The 16,799-nt window shown below is 46.1% G+C and overlaps 1 protein-coding gene and 1 long non-coding RNA gene across 5 annotated transcripts in view; one reads left to right on the forward strand and one right to left on the reverse strand.

The window, feature by feature from the left end:
* OGA (O-GlcNAcase) overlaps window positions 1-10,962 on the reverse strand; it is a 51,300-nt gene extending 40,338 nt beyond the window's left edge. For 2 of the 4 annotated variants that reach the window (XM_073354575.1, XM_073354578.1), the window contains exons 1-5: window positions 10,404-10,962; window positions 4,828-4,879; window positions 4,388-4,485; window positions 2,609-2,739; window positions 1,396-1,567 (exon numbers count right to left, since the gene is read on the reverse strand). In XM_073354575.1, the coding sequence (XP_073210676.1) occupies window positions 1,396-1,567; window positions 2,609-2,739; window positions 4,388-4,485; window positions 4,828-4,879; window positions 10,404-10,602 (652 nt within the window). In that variant the 5' untranslated portion in view covers window positions 10,603-10,962. The other 2 variants (XM_073354576.1, XM_073354577.1) reach the window with 2 other exon arrangements.
* Window positions 9,814-16,388, forward strand: LOC140915097 (uncharacterized). Its single transcript, XR_012160096.1, has 2 exons — window positions 9,814-10,990; window positions 11,480-16,388. It is a non-coding gene; the product is annotated as an uncharacterized lncRNA (long non-coding RNA).
* Window positions 16,389-16,799: the final 411 nt, after the last annotated feature.

Here is a 16,799-nt window from a genome sequence, read left to right on the forward strand (position 1 = left end):
CACCCCCACCATCTCCTTCCTAATCCCAAGAGAGCCAGAGACCCAGATAACACTCCCACCTCCACCAGATCCAGCTAAATCCCAAATAAGTGGGATGTGAAATTTTCCTACCACTCTCATTTTTCCATCTGTCTAAGGAGAGTCTGACTAAGCCAGCCAAAACTGTGTATTTTGCAACAATGCCATAAATCTGTGACCAGAAAGAGGCAACTAAAAGCAATGTCCTAAACAGCCTGATGCTTGTATAAGTTTGTCAGGTCTCAGAGCAGCTGATAAGACTGTGGTGTACCTGTTTATTCAGCAGTGATGTTACAAATGAAAAGTCAACACCAGAAACAGAAGTTACATTTTTCCTTTGCTACTCTTCTTTTCCCTTTTGCGTGTTTGTCTTTTGTCTTCTACGAAATGGGACTGGATTTTAAGCACAGCAACTACAGCTCCAGCCCATCTTAACTAACTTCTCTTTTCACCAAAAAGGCCAGTTATTACCAATTGAGTTGTAAGAGTTAACATTAATATCTCTTCCAAAATTAAAGCCTCATGCTTCAGGGCTCCAGCCAGTCTCTACCAGGAATTAGGTGATTTCTTCCACCTTTTCCTCAAACACCGGGTGCTGGCCACAGACAGAGACACAATGCTGGACTAAGGGTCTGATCCAGTCTTGCAATTCCTATGTAAATAAGGGAATCTGAATTCAGAGTCAGTATATCCGGAGACAGGCTTCAGGAAGTTTTAGCAGAAGAAATTGCCAGACTCTGATCATAGGCTCATCATGTGCTTAGAATCCACAATGCATGTTTTATTTGGATTTGTTACAATCTTTAACTGAAAACTGTGGTTGCAGCTAGACCGAGGATCCTAACTTGACAGTTCCCTGTAAGCATGGAGGTAGATTACAGGTACAACCACCGTAAGTGAAAATGTAGACTGCATTCCCCAAAAATAACACCAGACAAGTGACATGTCAATGAAGGAGTGGTCTCCAACATTTACAGGAGACACAAAACTCAGAATGCAAGTACCATTGTACCTGCAAAAGACAGTGATTATGCAACTGAGCCAAAGCAATAATTTACAGCCCAATATAAAAAATACCATGCTGACAGTGTCAAGTCAAATGCTGATGCAAGATACAAAACAGCTAAAAATGAAGTAGTTGGATTTCTCATGTTTACACCCTTCAAATAGACTTATATCCCCCCCTTAGTCATTATATGCCCCAAACCACACACATTTAGTTTCCTTACTCTTTCCTTAAATGTCGGTTCTTCCAGATTGCCCCAAGACGTTTAGTCACTGCTTTATGGAAAGCCTTCTTTTGACTTGGGTGCAGTAAAATAGAAGGCTCATTAATTTCAAAGCTATCACCAAGTAAAATTAGTCCTAATGTTTTACCTGTAGGACAGAATAGGAATGTGTCTGGTTCTCCTAAATACTGATATATTTCATTAGTAATGGAGACCTGGGCATGAGCAAAGGAGCTAAAGACTTCTTTATCTGCTGCACACATGTTGTGATCAATATCATCAAACAGCAGTGCAAAGGATCTGCAGCCAAACTGGGAAACCTAGAGCAGAAGGGGGGGAGAAGTGAAGAGAACCATTTAGAAAATTAACAAAACAAAAAGCTAATTAGCCTTTAACAGGATCAGCCAACGTTCCCCCCATCCCCGCCTAAAATAGCCCATGAAATGATAAGTAGAGTCAATTTCTGTTTGAGGAATCACTGTTTTTCAGTTTGTAATTTGTAATCTAAAAATACACTTGAACTTCCCAAGTGTATGTCAACATTTAAATCAAATCCACAGTACCCTGCATAAAGTGCACAGCATCGCAAGATGAGTGATGAATGTTGGAGTGCTTCCATTTCCACAGTGTCCTTTGCAAATTCAAAACTCTTTCTAATAAAGGAAGGAAGAGGCACGCTTTGGCAGTTATCTCCAATTAATGCATGACTCTGACCCCACCACTATGTTTTTCTCCAGGATACCACTGGAGACTGTCAGTCTGTTCCAATTTCCCAATCCAAGGCTTATCTCATAGGAGAAGCAGACAACTAGGAAAGATCAAATTCAGCAACAGCCCTTGGGTGAAGTGGAGCAGAACAGCTCAGGAACATAGAAGGAATGTGCACGTTAGGTCTTTCCCCTACTGAAATTTTTCTGGGAGGAGTACCCTCCTTCCCCTTGGAAATGAGCCTTAGTTTAAGGGTCCTAAAATCATTTTAAAAACAAAACTCTCAACAACAGTTAGTAAGAATTGCTATTTCAGATCAGGTCACTAGTCCTCCATCTAGGCCAGCATTCTACCTCTAAGGAAGTTCCCACAGTGCACTGGCCAATTGTACAAAATCTAAACTGGGTGAAAAAAGTCCTTCCTGACCCTTGCAGTAGTTTCAATCCCAAAGCCTGACTGTTCATTTTATGAGAAACTCTGAATATTAGCAGCCATAGCATTATACAGACATTGGCACTTACATTCAATACTTAAAAAGCAAAATTGGTCAAAAAATGCAACCAAGTACATAGCAGACACATGAGTTAGAGTTATTTTGGAAGTTCCAAACATTCTTAAAAATCACATGGGCTGAGAGTTTCAACTAGACCTACCTGGTCCAGCTTGCGTTTCAATGTGGACACTTCTTTTGGATTTGAGAAAGTGATATCCAGTCCAGGCGAGATGGCATAGATGAATTCTATCTCATATTCTTGGGCAGCCGAGATTAGAGTCATGAGTTGCTCTAAGAGTTAAATCCAGGTATTTCAGAAGGGTTTATCAATAAGAAAGCTAAGATACCTCCTCATAAATATTAAGAAATACATTATAAAAAGTAAATTACTCCATTGCTAGAAGCCAAGAAAGGGTTTTCAGGTAGCTTTAACAAATATTTTGAATGTTCTAAGATTACTGATGCAGCAGTAGGTACTAAACTGTATTGCAAATTGGGTAGAGAAATGACATTAAAGGGATGGTGACAAATACTTGTCTTGTGGTTTAAGCTTTATTTCACATTTATCACTATTTTTAAAAACCTTTTAAAAGAATGAGAATATGCCAGTTTGATTCTGTTGTTGTTTGGCAAACATGGGTGCATTTTAAGTGTTTTATATGGAATCAAACCGAAAAGCTCTGAAGCTGTTACTCATTTCCATATGGGTCAAAAATATTAAAGAAGTGATCCAATTTTTTCAAATAGGATTTGTTCATTTGAACTCTGATGCTTTCAACTGCAATATTTGCATACTGCTGAGGTACAGGATACATCTATAGTGGCTTTTTAAAACCTATGAATAGAAGTTACTCTTAAAAAAAAATTTCATTCTCCAAGCGGAAAGAAACAGAAGTAAAAAAATATAATTTTTTTGGAATCCGTACCTGTTACCAATAACATTGTAAGTTAAGAAAATTTTATAAATATAATTGTAATCTGCCAACATCCCTTTAACTTTATTCCTAAAACCATTCAAAGTAGCCCCTACAAGATTTAATTCTGATGTGGTTATCTCTCTCCTTAACCCAAAGGAGAGACTCCTACAAATACCCTGTTAGCCAACAAGCCTCTGTGCTCGGACAGAATAGCTCTTTTCCACTGGTGCCAAGAGCACCTTAAAACTGAGTAAGGGCCATCTCCTCTTCTCAATGAAATCAGTGGCAAGACTCCTAGGTGCAGGCCCTATGACTGTACAATTTTACTTATTTTCAGATTGTTAGGGCTGGCAACACTTGGGGCAGTATTGGACAAGAACAGCGTAGTTATGCAACTAGATAACTTCTGCTGCTGGGAAAGCAGGGAAGAGAAAGAAGAATAACCACTTATTGTGAAAGCCACCAGCTACTAAATAAATCCCAAGTATCAAACTTCTGGTTTTTACCTTAAAGTTCTGATTAAGCCAGAAGCTGAAGTTCCGAACATGGCTCCCCTCACTAGTGTGTGTGCACTTGATCAACCAGACACATGAGCAAGCTGATCTGCTCAAACATAGCTTTTAAAAAGGAAATATTTTCCCCTTCCTTACAATAAGGTCCAGATGACCAATACAGATAAGGAAAAAATTCAAAATGAACCCCTCTCACTGCCAGAAGAGGGAAAGTTGAAGGACAGTAAATCCCACAATAAAACTAAAGCTAGGTCTTAAAAAAGGGAGTTTTAGAGGTGAAATGCAAAGCTAAAATTAAAGTGAAGGAAAACCCAACTTTATGATACAAGCCCCCATTAAGTAGGTTTGCAAGGGGCATTCAGTATATAAACCTTGACCTAATGCTTTTCTGCGTTGCCATTCACATTTAAAACTGGATACAATTATTAAACATACAAGCACATGTACCAGTGACTGTGATTCATTCAGCAACTACTTATAGAAAATACAGAGGGGAATAAAGGCAATTACCAGCTTCCTCCACAGAATACATTTCTCGCCAGAACATCCTGTGCTTGTAGTCATCTTTTGGAGCATACAAGTAGGTATTCAGTCCCCATTTCTGAAGCCTATAATGGGGGGTGGGGGGGGAAGCCTACATTAGTATTCTACAAGTGCAACCAACCTGCATTTTATAGGATCTCATTCTCAAATTTATCCATTTGTCTCTGAGAATATTTACCACTATACTATACATTATTAACTCACTGTGGTATTGCAAAAGTTTGAGACTAGACAAACCCAGAACACCCTGAGCAAGATAAGAAGGGAAATATACCCAGCTAGAATACAGATAATACGTAAAATGCTGCCCTAAGTCAGGCCTGAGTATGCTTAATATTCTACTAAGTGGAAGATGATAGTTTTACAGTCCTGGAGCACATTGCAAACCAAGGGGAAATGTGACTTGCCTTCTAAAAAGTTCCTTCCTCTGCTCCATAACCCATGGTCTTCCATAAAATCCTGTGGGAAACAAGATTAAAATTATCCAGTTATACACCAGACTGGATCAGTTTCATGAAACAAAGATTACACTATAACCCACTTTTCTTCTCCTCCTCCCATAAAATGTTTCTATTACATTCAGTTAAAAAAACCTAGCAATCAGGAAAAAATAATCAAAATTGCATAAAACCATAACATACTAAAAAATCATAAGGGAAATGTAGTACCCTAAAAAGATCTATATTTTCAATGTAATTACACCCTACATAATTTATGATCCACGCTGATAATTTTAGCCACTGAAGCAATTAATTTTCAGAATCCAAGCCGAAGTTCTCAGCAGATGCCCTTCACAAGTCAGGTCTGCACTACTACACAAGTAGCCCGAACAGTAATAACCCAATTATGCCATCATTCTAGAAGTTTGATGAACAGTTAACTTTAATAGTGGAATAACGAACAGTTCTGAAAATAAATTACCAGTGCAAGAGTGTTTCTTGACACAGACAGGTTACACTACCTAAATCTACACTTATGCTCAAATATACGGGAGGTGGGGTTTCGGCAAATAGAGGGTCAGAATCAAATGGATAGGTAAGATTTGTTCCCTTTTCTATTTTAAAAAGGCTCTTGATAGTGCCAGCATTAGCTAGGAAATGCTGGCATCTTATTACATGAGGCCCAAGGATATAAAGTTTCAGCTTGTGAAAAATAGAGAGGAGCCTAAACAGAAGGTTTTTAGATAGTTCATATTCCAAGAATATTTCAATGGAAATCCAGAAGTTTGATCTGCCTCAGACTTCATATCTAATAATTTCCTCCCAATCTACCATCTATGAATGACACTTCATCAAAAAACAACGATCTCGACTAGCCTATCATTAGTCAAGCAATTTCACTTAGTCTTATGTGCCAACAGATCCACACCTTCAATCACAAGTGGACACTCTTCGTATTAGAAAGTCTCAGTTTGGCAGTCTGAGGGAGAGACGCAAGACTAAACAGTGAAATGTAATAAGCGTTCATTTTCATCCAGCATAACTGCTCTGCTTGATGAATGATGCAACTGGCATGGCAAAGCAAAAGCATGTAGAAGCCCTTACATCACTAGCATGAAGTTAAACAGTCCTATTTCCAGATCTGATCACCCACTATCACTATTTTTGCACTTTCATTTTAAACAAAGACTAGACAGGCTTCGTTCATTAGACTAATGTTTGACTTTTTAAAACAAGGTACAATTTGAGAGTGTCCTATGTTAAAAAATTGACTCGTTACCTGTTAAAAGTGAACCCTGTGATTTTAAGTTTGAGGAGCTCTAAATAAGCTCAACTTTTAAAGGTTATTATTAACAGAGAGATTTTTAGTTACTTAGTGCCACAAAGTGGTGAAGTTAGGTGCTGCTGCTCCCATCTTGTTGAAATTGTGAATTGACAAATGGAGGACAAAAAGAAAAGGAGTACCTGTGGCACCTTAGAGACTAACCAATTTATTTGAGCATGAGCTTTCGAGAGCTACAGCTCACTGGAGGACAGTGAAACAGCAGAGCAAATAAAGAGGAGCGGTGGTGTGCACAGAACAAACAAGGTAACAGACAAATTCTTCTCATTTACAGAAATGTAATAGGTTTCAGAGTAACAGCCGTGTTAGTCTGTATTCGCAAAAAGAAAAGGAGGACTTGTGGCACCTTAGAGACTAACCAATTTATTAGAGCATAAGCTTTCGTGAGCTACAGCTCACTTCTTCAGATGCATATCGTGGAAACTGCAGCAGGCTTTATATATACACAGAGAATATGAAACAATACCTATTCCCACCCCACTGTCCTGCTGGTAATAGCTTATCTAAAGTGATTTCCAGCACAAATCCAGGTTTTCTCACCCTCCACCCCCCCACACAAATTCACTCTCCTGCTGGTGATAGCCCATCCAAAGTGATAACTCTTTACACAATGTGCATGACAATTAAGCTGGGCTATTTCCTGCATAAATCCAGGTTCTCACATCCCCCCCACCCCCATACACACACAAACTCACTCTCCTGCTGGTAATAGCTCATCCAAACTGACCACTCTTCAAGTTAAAATCCAAGTTAAACCAGAACATCTGCGGGGGGGGTAGGAAAAAACAAGAGGAAACTGTTTCCTCTTGTTTTTTCCTACCCCCCCCCCCAGATGTTCTGGTTTAACTTGGATTTTAACTTGAAGAGTGGTCAGTTTGGATGAGCTATTACCAGCAGGAGAGTGAGTTTGTGTGTGTATGGGGGTGGGGGGGATGTGAGAACCTGGATTTATGCAGGAAATAGCCCAGCTTAATTGTCATGCACATTGTGTAAAGAGTTATCACTTTGGATGGGCTATCACCAGCAGGAGAGTGAATTTGTGTGGGGGGGTGGAGGGTGAGAAAACCTGGATTTGTGCTGGAAATCACTTTAGATAAGCTATTACCAGCAGGACAGTGGGGTGGGAATAGGTATTGTTTCATATTCTCTGTGTATATATAAAGCCTGCTGCAGTTTCCACGATATGCATCTGAAGAAGTGAGCTGTAGCTCACGAAAGCTTATGCTCTAATAAATTGGTTAGTCTCTAAGGTGCCACAAGTCCTCCTTTTCTTTTTGAGAAATGTAATAGAGTTGCATTGTCACTGGCAGGCAAATTTGGTCCTAAATTAGGAAAATAAATAGATTTACCTAATCACAAAGGGACCTAATTAATGGTGTGCCGAGTCAATACTTGGCACTTCTATGAGACGTATGTAGAGTAGTCTGAACATCGGAACACAATCATGTAGTAACCTGAAGTGAAATCAAGATGCCAACTTAAAAAAAAAAAAAAAAAGCAGTGAAAGATAATGGGTCGGGTTAAAGTATAAACAATGAAGAGTACATTTAGATTAAAATATATTAATCTAAAGTGCAAGTAGTGTTTTAAGATATTTTAACCTGACAGTACTCTGATTTAAAGGGATGCTAAGACATGGCAGCTGAGGACAATGTTAACATCCTTCTGATCTTGGTCTGTCTTTCCCATCTCTCTTTGTGGGTGTCCAGGAGAGAGATTAAAACATAGGCAGAACAGAGTTTTAATTCCCATCCTCCCACACATACCCTCATTCCTTGTCACTAAGGGTCTTAATCTGGTTGCTGTACTTGACCATCAGATCCGGGAAAACTTGAGACCCTGACAATTCTTCCTGTCACAATGTGTCCACTTCAGGCCTTTCCTCCCTATCTGCAGCAAAAGCTTTTGTCCAGGCCCTCAGTATCTAAGTTACCAATTTCTTCATCTCTGGCCTTGACCAATGCCATTGTGGCCTACTTTGCTGCTGCCAACAACAGTTCCAGACTCATCCCTTTGATCATGTTACATCCCCCTCTGCAACCTTCGCTGTATCTATCTCTCTGATATGTTACTGAGACTCCGATTCCCACTGATTGCCTATATACTTAGATTGAAAGCTCTTCAGAGCAGAGACCTTCTTTTTGCTATATATCTGTACAGTACTTAGCACAGGTCTAGGGACCTAGGGTCTAGTTGGTACCACTATATAAACAAAATGGTCTTGTGGGAAGGTGAGAGAATGGAAAGAGGGAGAGACTTGGAGAAGAGTAATTTGATAGAAAGCCTTTCACCTCTAGGTCTCGGATTCAAAGCAAATCAGCCAGAAGTGATCAGAAGCTTATCACCATCTGACAGCTATCTGGTATCTTATGTGAAACATACTCATCTTAGTACAGGAAGTAATATAAAAGGCCTTCGCTGCTGCCATCTGTGCTTCTCTGCTGTTCCCTGGCTTCAACTGCCAGTGCTATCAATCTGGCACCTTTCACTACAAGGTAAAAATCTACTTCAGTAATGAACATTTTTGGGTAGACGTGAACATTCCCAGGCTAGCTGTACTTAAGAACTAATAAGTGCCAAAAAGCATGACAGATATTAGCAATGACAATACCACCAAACGACACATTTTTAAAAAGTGATAAAAAAAAGATATACCAGAATTGGAAAAGGTTCAGAAAAGGGCAAAAAATTATTAGGGATATGGAACAGCTGCCATATGAGGAGAAATGAACAACACTAGGACTTTTCAGCTTGGAAAAGAAAGACTGGGGGGGTATGATAGAGATCTATAAAATCATGACTGGTGTGGAGAAAGTAGATAAGGAAGTGTTATTTATGCCTTCTCATAACACAAGAACTAGGGGCCACCAAATTAAAGGTTTAAAACAAACAAAAGGAAGTATTTTTTCACACAACGCACATTCAACCTGTGGAACACCTTGCCAGAGGATGTTGTGAAGACCAAGACTATAACAAGGTTCAAAAAAGAACGAGATAAATTCATGGAGAATAGGTCCATCAATGGCTATGAGCCAGGATAGGCAGGGATGGTGTCCCTAGCCTCTGTTTGCCAGAAACTGGGAATGAGTGACAGGGGATGGATCACTTGATGATTCCCTGTTCATTCCCTCTGTGGCACCTGGCACCTGTGTTCATTCCCTGTGTTCATTCCCTCTGTGGCACTGTCGGAAGACAGGATATGGGCTAGATGGACATTTGGTCTGACCCAGACTGGCCATCCTTATGTTATGTTAATATTGACTGCAGCCAAAGGGTGTTTTTCCTTTAGACATGAACAAAAGCAATGCAAATGCTAATTTTGATAAACAATCCATTTCACTCCCCACTGAATCTGCTAATTGTTTTGTTGTCCAACTGAAAAAGTTCTCTACAAATCTAAAACTTACCAGTCTAGTTATAACAATTCAAACAATTCCAAGCCAACAATTATGTCCAGAATAAACTTTATCTTTTCAGATTACAAGCATCCAGCTACATCACTGTCAAAAAAGCCTCAAGCCTACTTTATTTTACAGCTGTCACCATAATAAAATCTGCACAAGACCTCAGTGCAACAAATATGCCAAGAGAAACAAGCAGATTATTCCATGCTGCAATTAAAATAACAAGCGACAGCACAATACAAAATAGGGACTTACTTCGTACTACTGTGAGACCAGATGCCCGTGGAATCACCTATTTCTTACGCAGGAGAAGCCTGAACTTCTAACATGCAGGCAGGGAGCACAGCTCGGGTTTCTGCGCCGCAGGACGGCCCTGCAGGCTGGGTCTCCGCCCCCGCATAGACGAGCTAGCCAGGAAGGCCAGACTGCGCCTGCACTACCCGCCCATTGATCTACCAGCCTGGAGCGCGCCATAGGGGGTGGGGCCGGCTGTGCCCCCGCCAGGTACCCCAGGGTGGGGAGAATCTGCAGCGTGGGGCCGGACGTGCCCCCCCCCCGCCCCGAGGTACCCCAGGGTGGGGCCGGACGTGCCCCGCAGTCAACCCCGACCGAGGGCCGCGCGCAAGCAGTAAGCAGGAGACGGAAGACGAAGCCGACCGCGAAGGAGGCGACCGGTCTCCAGGGCAGAGGGAGCGGCCCGGGGCGGGGCAGAGAGGAGCCCCCGCGTGGGGGGAGGGGCGGGAGCGAGACCCGCCACGGACCCCCGTTGCCTTGGTTACCGGCACCCCCCCCCTTACCTTCCACGACGCCGCAGAGGAAGCGCCGGGCCCCGGCCACCGTCTCGGTCTCCGTGTCCGTCTCCTCCCCGCTCAGGCTCGGGCCCGGGCCCGCGGAGGCCCCCGCCGCTTCCAGCGGAGCCACCGGCAGCCCGGCCGGGTTGGGGCTGCCCTGTGGCTCCCGCTCCTCCAGCGCCGCCTGCCCCTCCTTCTGCACCATGCCGCCGCCGCCCGCCAGGGACCCCCGCCCGCGCCGGGCCTGGCCCAGCCCTTTGTCTCCGGCCGCCCCGGGCGCCCCGGCCGCCGCTTCCTGTTTGTGGGGCCCTGCGCCTGCGCGGGGAACCGGCCCCAACCGGTCCGCGCCGCCCCGCCCGGAGCCGCCCCGCCCGCTCGGGAAGAAAAGGCGCCGCCGCCCCGGGGATCTCGCCTCCGGTCCGACAGCAGCCTGGCGCCCCCGAGCCGGCACCGCGGGACCCGCAGGGCTTCCGGGCGGACAACGGACTGAGGAGACGGTGTTACCTCAGGGGGAACACAGGGATTCGGCCACCTAGCGCGCATGCGTACGGCGTGAGGACCGGAGAGGGGGCGCCACTACGCATGCCCATCAGGTCAGAGGGGGAGGGGGGAAAGGAAGCGGTGGCTCACTACGCGTGCGCAGAGACGATAGCGCGCTAGTGCGCATATCTCGGAGGCCACAGGGGGAGGGGAGAGGCGGCAGAGTGTTAATGCGCAAGCGTCGAGAGGGAAAGGGCGCCTGCGCAGTGAACTCGCGGCGGTCGGTGTGTTTACTCTGCCGACGCGCACGCGCTGCCCGCCTGGGGTAGCCCATGGCGGCTTCGCGAGAGGCCCGCTGCCGGACGGAGGGGGTATCTCAGTGCGCATGTGCAGGGGGAGGAAAGGCACCGCCTCCCCCAAGGCTTGACCCACTTTCCGTAGCCGCCTGGCCCCGCCCCCCCGTGGCCTGACAGCCTGGCGCTGCGCGTGGTCTGCCGCCCTGCCAAGCTAAGCAGGGCCGGGCTGGGTCAGCCCTGGGATGGGAGACCGCGGCCTGGCACCCTCCTAACCCACGGCCCTCCTCGCTTTACCCCGCATGGCAGTTTACGCAGGGGGAGAAGAGCCCAGAGCAAAGGCTCCGGCCAGGCTGATCAGCGGGAACAGCCTGCACAAGGACCCCACCCAGCAAGATCCGCCTCCAGCAGAAGTTACGGGCCTCGCCTGCGGCGGGAAGTGGGTTCTGGCCCCTGAAGAGGCTAGGATGGGAAACCCTCCGGCTACGTCTACACGGGGCGCCTTACAGTATGCAGCGGAGCGGCCCTTTGTCCGTCGGGGAGAGCACGCCTGGCGACAAAATAAAACCACAGATGCCAGCACCGTTTGTTGGTCCGGGGTGGGTTTTTTCCATGCCTCCCCCGGCCGACAAAAGTTTTACCGGCCAACGTGCAGCGTAGAGGTAGCCGAAGAGCGAGAGAGACTAGCGGAGAAGTTACACACAGACCGGTGATGTTTGCATGGCAAGCAATGAGAGTCTCTGAGAAGGGGGAGCCCTGTAAGAACGCGAAGGCACTGTATGAATGACTCCTGTTGCCCCGTGCGCTGTCGCTGGGATTGAAAGCGCAGCATCCGTGGATTGAGAGGAATGTAAATGAGAACTAACAAGGGCCTTGGACATTAGGAGCCAGATTCTGCTCTGAGTGTCTATGCAAAGTCAATGTGACAAAGGCAGGAGTTATTCCGAACTTTCATTGCTGTAACTGAACTGTAGGATTGGCACATTTTGCTTCCCTCTTTAGGAATGAGAAGTACAAAGTCCTAAGGGACTCTTGTCTCTTGGGGGAAAGTGAGGTCACAGAGAAAATGAGTGACACAACTCAATTTTGGTCCCACAAGCCTGGTCTACACTACAGAAATTTACCATTCAAACCTCCTAGAACCCTGGCCGTGGTGGATTCTTCATCACGGACCATTTTAAAATCAAGATTGGATGTTTTTCTACAAGATCTGCTCTAGAAATTATTTTGGGGCAGTTCTCTGGCCTGTGCTATACAGGAGGTCAGACTAGATGATCACCGTTGTCCCTTCTCGCCTTGGAATCGATGAATCTTGGAAGAACGCTTATTGACAGAAAAGTGCTTGAGCTGCTTTTACAGTCAGGGATAGGCTTGATTTACGCAAGTCTGAGGACCAGTTCACTCTGAATGGTTTCCGAGCCACTGCAGACATGGACCAATTAAATGGTTCAGCTAATCCTCCTGCTACTGTCCCACAGTGCGTTGTTGGTCCTTCACAGTCTCCCAGAATCCACTGCTTCTCTTATCTGTCGGATAGGTATGCAGCCCGAAGCCATTGCCACTGAAACAGTTTAGAATGGCGTCTTGTGCATTCAGGGCAATCCTGCACTGGTTCTTCAACCAGATCAGCATGCCTGGTTGTTGAATTCATTGAACTGTGCTTAAGGCAGTCCTGTCCAGTTACAAGTAGTTCAGCTCTCCTATAGACAGTGCACCAGCAAAGAGAGAATTAAGTCCAAGCCCGAGGAAGCAGCAAAGATCCACTCATCTAAGAGAGAACATCCCCAGTTACTTTTAAAATACTCTTTGAACAAGCTGCTCTTAAAAGAAGTTGCCAACTCCTCTCTGTGCATGGCTTAAAACACAACATTGGGTTCACGGACTATCCCATAGGGCAGATACATTGTCCTGAGCCCCTAGGTACTCCTTAATTTGGGGTGTAAGAGATCATGAACAGACAACTTTGTAAAGGAATATTAGTTATTTGTATGACAGCACCTGGGGCCCCATTGTGTACACACACCGAGCAAGAGAATCACTATAATGAAGAGCTCACGGTCTAAATAGACAGGACAGGCAAAGAGTGAGAGGGGAAACTGAAGCACAGCCGGGGAGTGACTTCCCCAAGTTACAGTTGTCTATATTTTACCTATACTTTATGAATTTATGACATGGAGGCCATAGGTCAAATCCACTGTACTTCTAGGGGAAATTAATTTTCCTGAAGCAGCTGTAAACACCCAGGCTAGCCTGAAACGTTCTCAAGCTATGGTCTGCAGAATAAAATATGCAGAATAAAAGCAACGGGATTAGGGAGTCTCCTCTCCTGAGAAGATTGCTGTCATGAAATGCAAGAGTCTGACAACTCAGAATCCAATGCCAACTCTCCATCAAGTGTGTCCAGATTACACCGATAACTTGTCTTTAGACAGTTGATTCATGCCGGCCAGGCCGGGATGACCTCTCCACCACTAGTAGCTAGCAGCTGGGGTCCTTGGAGGATCTATTTTTGGACCATTGCCATTTGTCTTGTAGGCTGATGGCTTTGGTGCTTATCATTTTTCTGCAGCCAGCAGTCCATCTTGTTTGCTGGTGGTGACTCCCCATTAGATAATAATTCACCCTACTGCCCCACCCCCACTTGCCTGGCACACCAGTTTTCACTCGTACCAGGAGCCCTTTGAAATGGCACATCAAGTGCCTACCTTCACTTATGGCACTGGGTCCGATACACCATATGTAGGGGCAGTGCAGGCCAGGGCATTAATCGAGTACATTGCTTGGTATAAATCCCCGGGGGTGGTTTGTGGGGACACTCCCCATTGACAGCATTTGATGCAAGTGATTCAGAAATGAACCTAGCCATCAAGCTTCCTTCAGGGTGGAGAACCCTTCATTAGAGGGGCAGAAAGGTCCAGTGGTTAGTGTGTGTGTGAGTGAGAAGGCAGGACATATAACAAGAGAGACTCAGACACAGAGGCAGCAAGAAAACCAAACAGTAGCTTGCAAGCATGCCGTGATGCCCGGGAGAAGCCTAGAAAGAGGTTCTGGGTTGGGCGTGCTGGCTGAAAAGAAGCTGGGGCCTTTAAGCTAAGCAGCTATTCCTTTCGCCTTCAGTTCTGTTTGGGGAAGCAGGTCTTTGTACATTTCTTGTAACTAAACAAGACTGCACCAAAGAAAATACCAGCCTTCAACTTGGAGCAGCCGCTTGGTTCGAAAGGGACACCACCACCACCAGTATAAGAGAAAGGCAGATCACACCAGCTCCTCAGCAGACATGCTCACGTTTCCATTTGTCATAGATATAGGTAACCTTGCTGACGAAAAATAAGGACACCCCACTCCTTTCTCAAAGACCGAAAGCTCAAATCAGGCCCCAAATCCTGGGTCGTTTGAGGGTCTGGATGGGTCATTTCCATGCAGCACGTGCTTCCAGACAGGAATGCCACCAAAACTACAAAGTCTCTTCTGGAAGCTCTGACCAAGCCGGAACCAGGACGTGCCAGGACTCAGACAAGAAAGCCCACCCTCACCTGATTTCCAGCCAAAGAGGTTGGGACAGTAGCCAAAAATCTGGGTGTTTTTGGGGTTCCAGCCCATTTTGTCCATCCATTTATTTTTCTTTGATGTTTGTAGAAGATGGTGCAGGCCCCTTGTCCATGCTGGTCTGTGCTAACACATGGAAGGGAAGAGTAATCATGTGACTGCCAGGGCGTGTGCCCCCCAAGGAGAGGTTGTCAGAGCGGGATAAGGGTCTTTGTATTTCAGGCTTCTGTCACTTCCTTGTGGCAGTTAAGGGAACTAAGGGGTCCTGGAGTCTCTGACATGGGTAGTGGCTCAAACCTGCCCTTTCCTTTTCTCCTTTGACAGTTATAATTACAATGCCCTGTTTCTGGACACAGAGATCTATGTATAGACACAGAGAGAGACCTACACCCAGACATGCACAGAGAGACCTCTGGACGGACACGCACCTGTAGACAAGTGCAGGTTCACTGTAGCCACAGGTTCATCAATACCCTTGTGGGGAGAACTGAAAACGGAGTAACCGCACTGCCGCATTGTTTCCTGGCTCCCATGCATTCTAGGCAGCTGTAATTCCTACCCTTGGGGCTGGAAAACGCCTTCTGCTGATCAATAGCATGCTCAGGCTTTGGTTGCAGCCCCCTGTGCAGCAATTTCAAGCTGACCTCCAAGCCATGCAGTAGTTTGATTGTCACCCCCCACTGCTGGCAGAATGGAAGCTGACATACAACTGTGAACCCGTGTTAACCTCACTCTCTCCTGCACGCCTACAAGCTGCAGCTGGGGAATTTTATCTCAGGCACAGCGTAGTGGCACGGGACACATACAGCAACATCAATTCTTTCTCAGCAGGCAACTCTGTGCCGACATGGATGCACCCTGGCATCATTAATTATACAGTAATGCTACTGAGGTTTAATTGTATTTAAACTCACCAGCTCCACAGGAACTTGGCTGGCCAGCCACCTTCCCCCTTCATCATCTAGGAAGCAGACTCTCAGCCCTCTCCAGAGACCCTCTCAAACGGGTCTTTTGCGGCATGCAGGGCTTAATTTGTGCCAGGACTTGCCAGGGCTGAGCCCCGGCACCTCTGCGGTTGGCGCATCAGTTATGAAACTAAAAAAACTGCTTGAGCTCCAGCACATCTTTCATTATAAATTAGGCACTGGCGCCATGGCCAGAAGTCAGACCAAGGGGGTAACCGGGGAACAATTTTCAGAGTGCTGGAGCCCTCAGAGAGCACCTTGCTAGCCACCCCAGGTCAAGCACCCTTGCTGACCACAGCTGTGGCAGCATGGCCTGGGGAGAGAGCAGCCTTCTTCACCCTCTTATTTCATGCAGAGAACCAGCTGCCGGTTTGATTGCTGCTGATCTCCGCTCATGCAATAGTGTCAGCTTCAGGAATTATTATTAGTGGTGGGGTAGCATCCAGAGGTCCCAGCTGAGATCAGGACCCCATTGTGGCAGATGCTGTGCAGATGCAGAGACAGTCCCTGTCCCAGACTTCTCCCAGCCTAGCCAGGATGGACAATGCGTGGGAGGGGAAACAGAAGAAATGATTTGCCCAGAAGCTCAGTGGCAGTGCAAGGACTAGCAGCTCCTGACTTCCAGGCCGATGCCTGTTCCATTAGACCCCATTGCTTCTCATTCTCAGTCGGGTGTTACTCTCTTTGTAAAGCTCCATGCGCATCTTCGCCGTGTAATTCTTTCTTATTTCTCTAGAGGTAGGTTGTCAAGCGGCTCAGTACTGCCCTGGGTCAGGGCGGCTGCTCAGCTGGTGAGCGGGGGCCTGCAAGTAGCCGGGGAAAGTCCGCATGGGGGAGAGGAAAAAAATCGTCTCACAGAGCAGAAAAGGCCCCAGCTGGGGCTCCAGGCCCTGCCTACCCAAACTCACCTCCCTTCTCCCTTCCTGGCCTTTCTCAGAGCCCTTCTCCCAACACCTGTGTCAGGGCAGGCTGCTCTGAGCGTAACTCCTTGTCCACCGGGGTCAGGCCGCAGCGTGCTACAGAAGGGGAGATAGATGGGCCGTTAAGATGAATGCAGCGCTTTGCGGTCTGCCATCTCCTGTGGCAGGGCACAGGGCATCTCCTGGGAGGACCCAAGG

This window comes from Lepidochelys kempii, chromosome 7 (assembly GCF_965140265.1).
Source record: "Lepidochelys kempii isolate rLepKem1 chromosome 7, rLepKem1.hap2, whole genome shotgun sequence".
Classification (NCBI taxonomy): Eukaryota; Metazoa; Chordata; order Testudines; family Cheloniidae; genus Lepidochelys; species Lepidochelys kempii.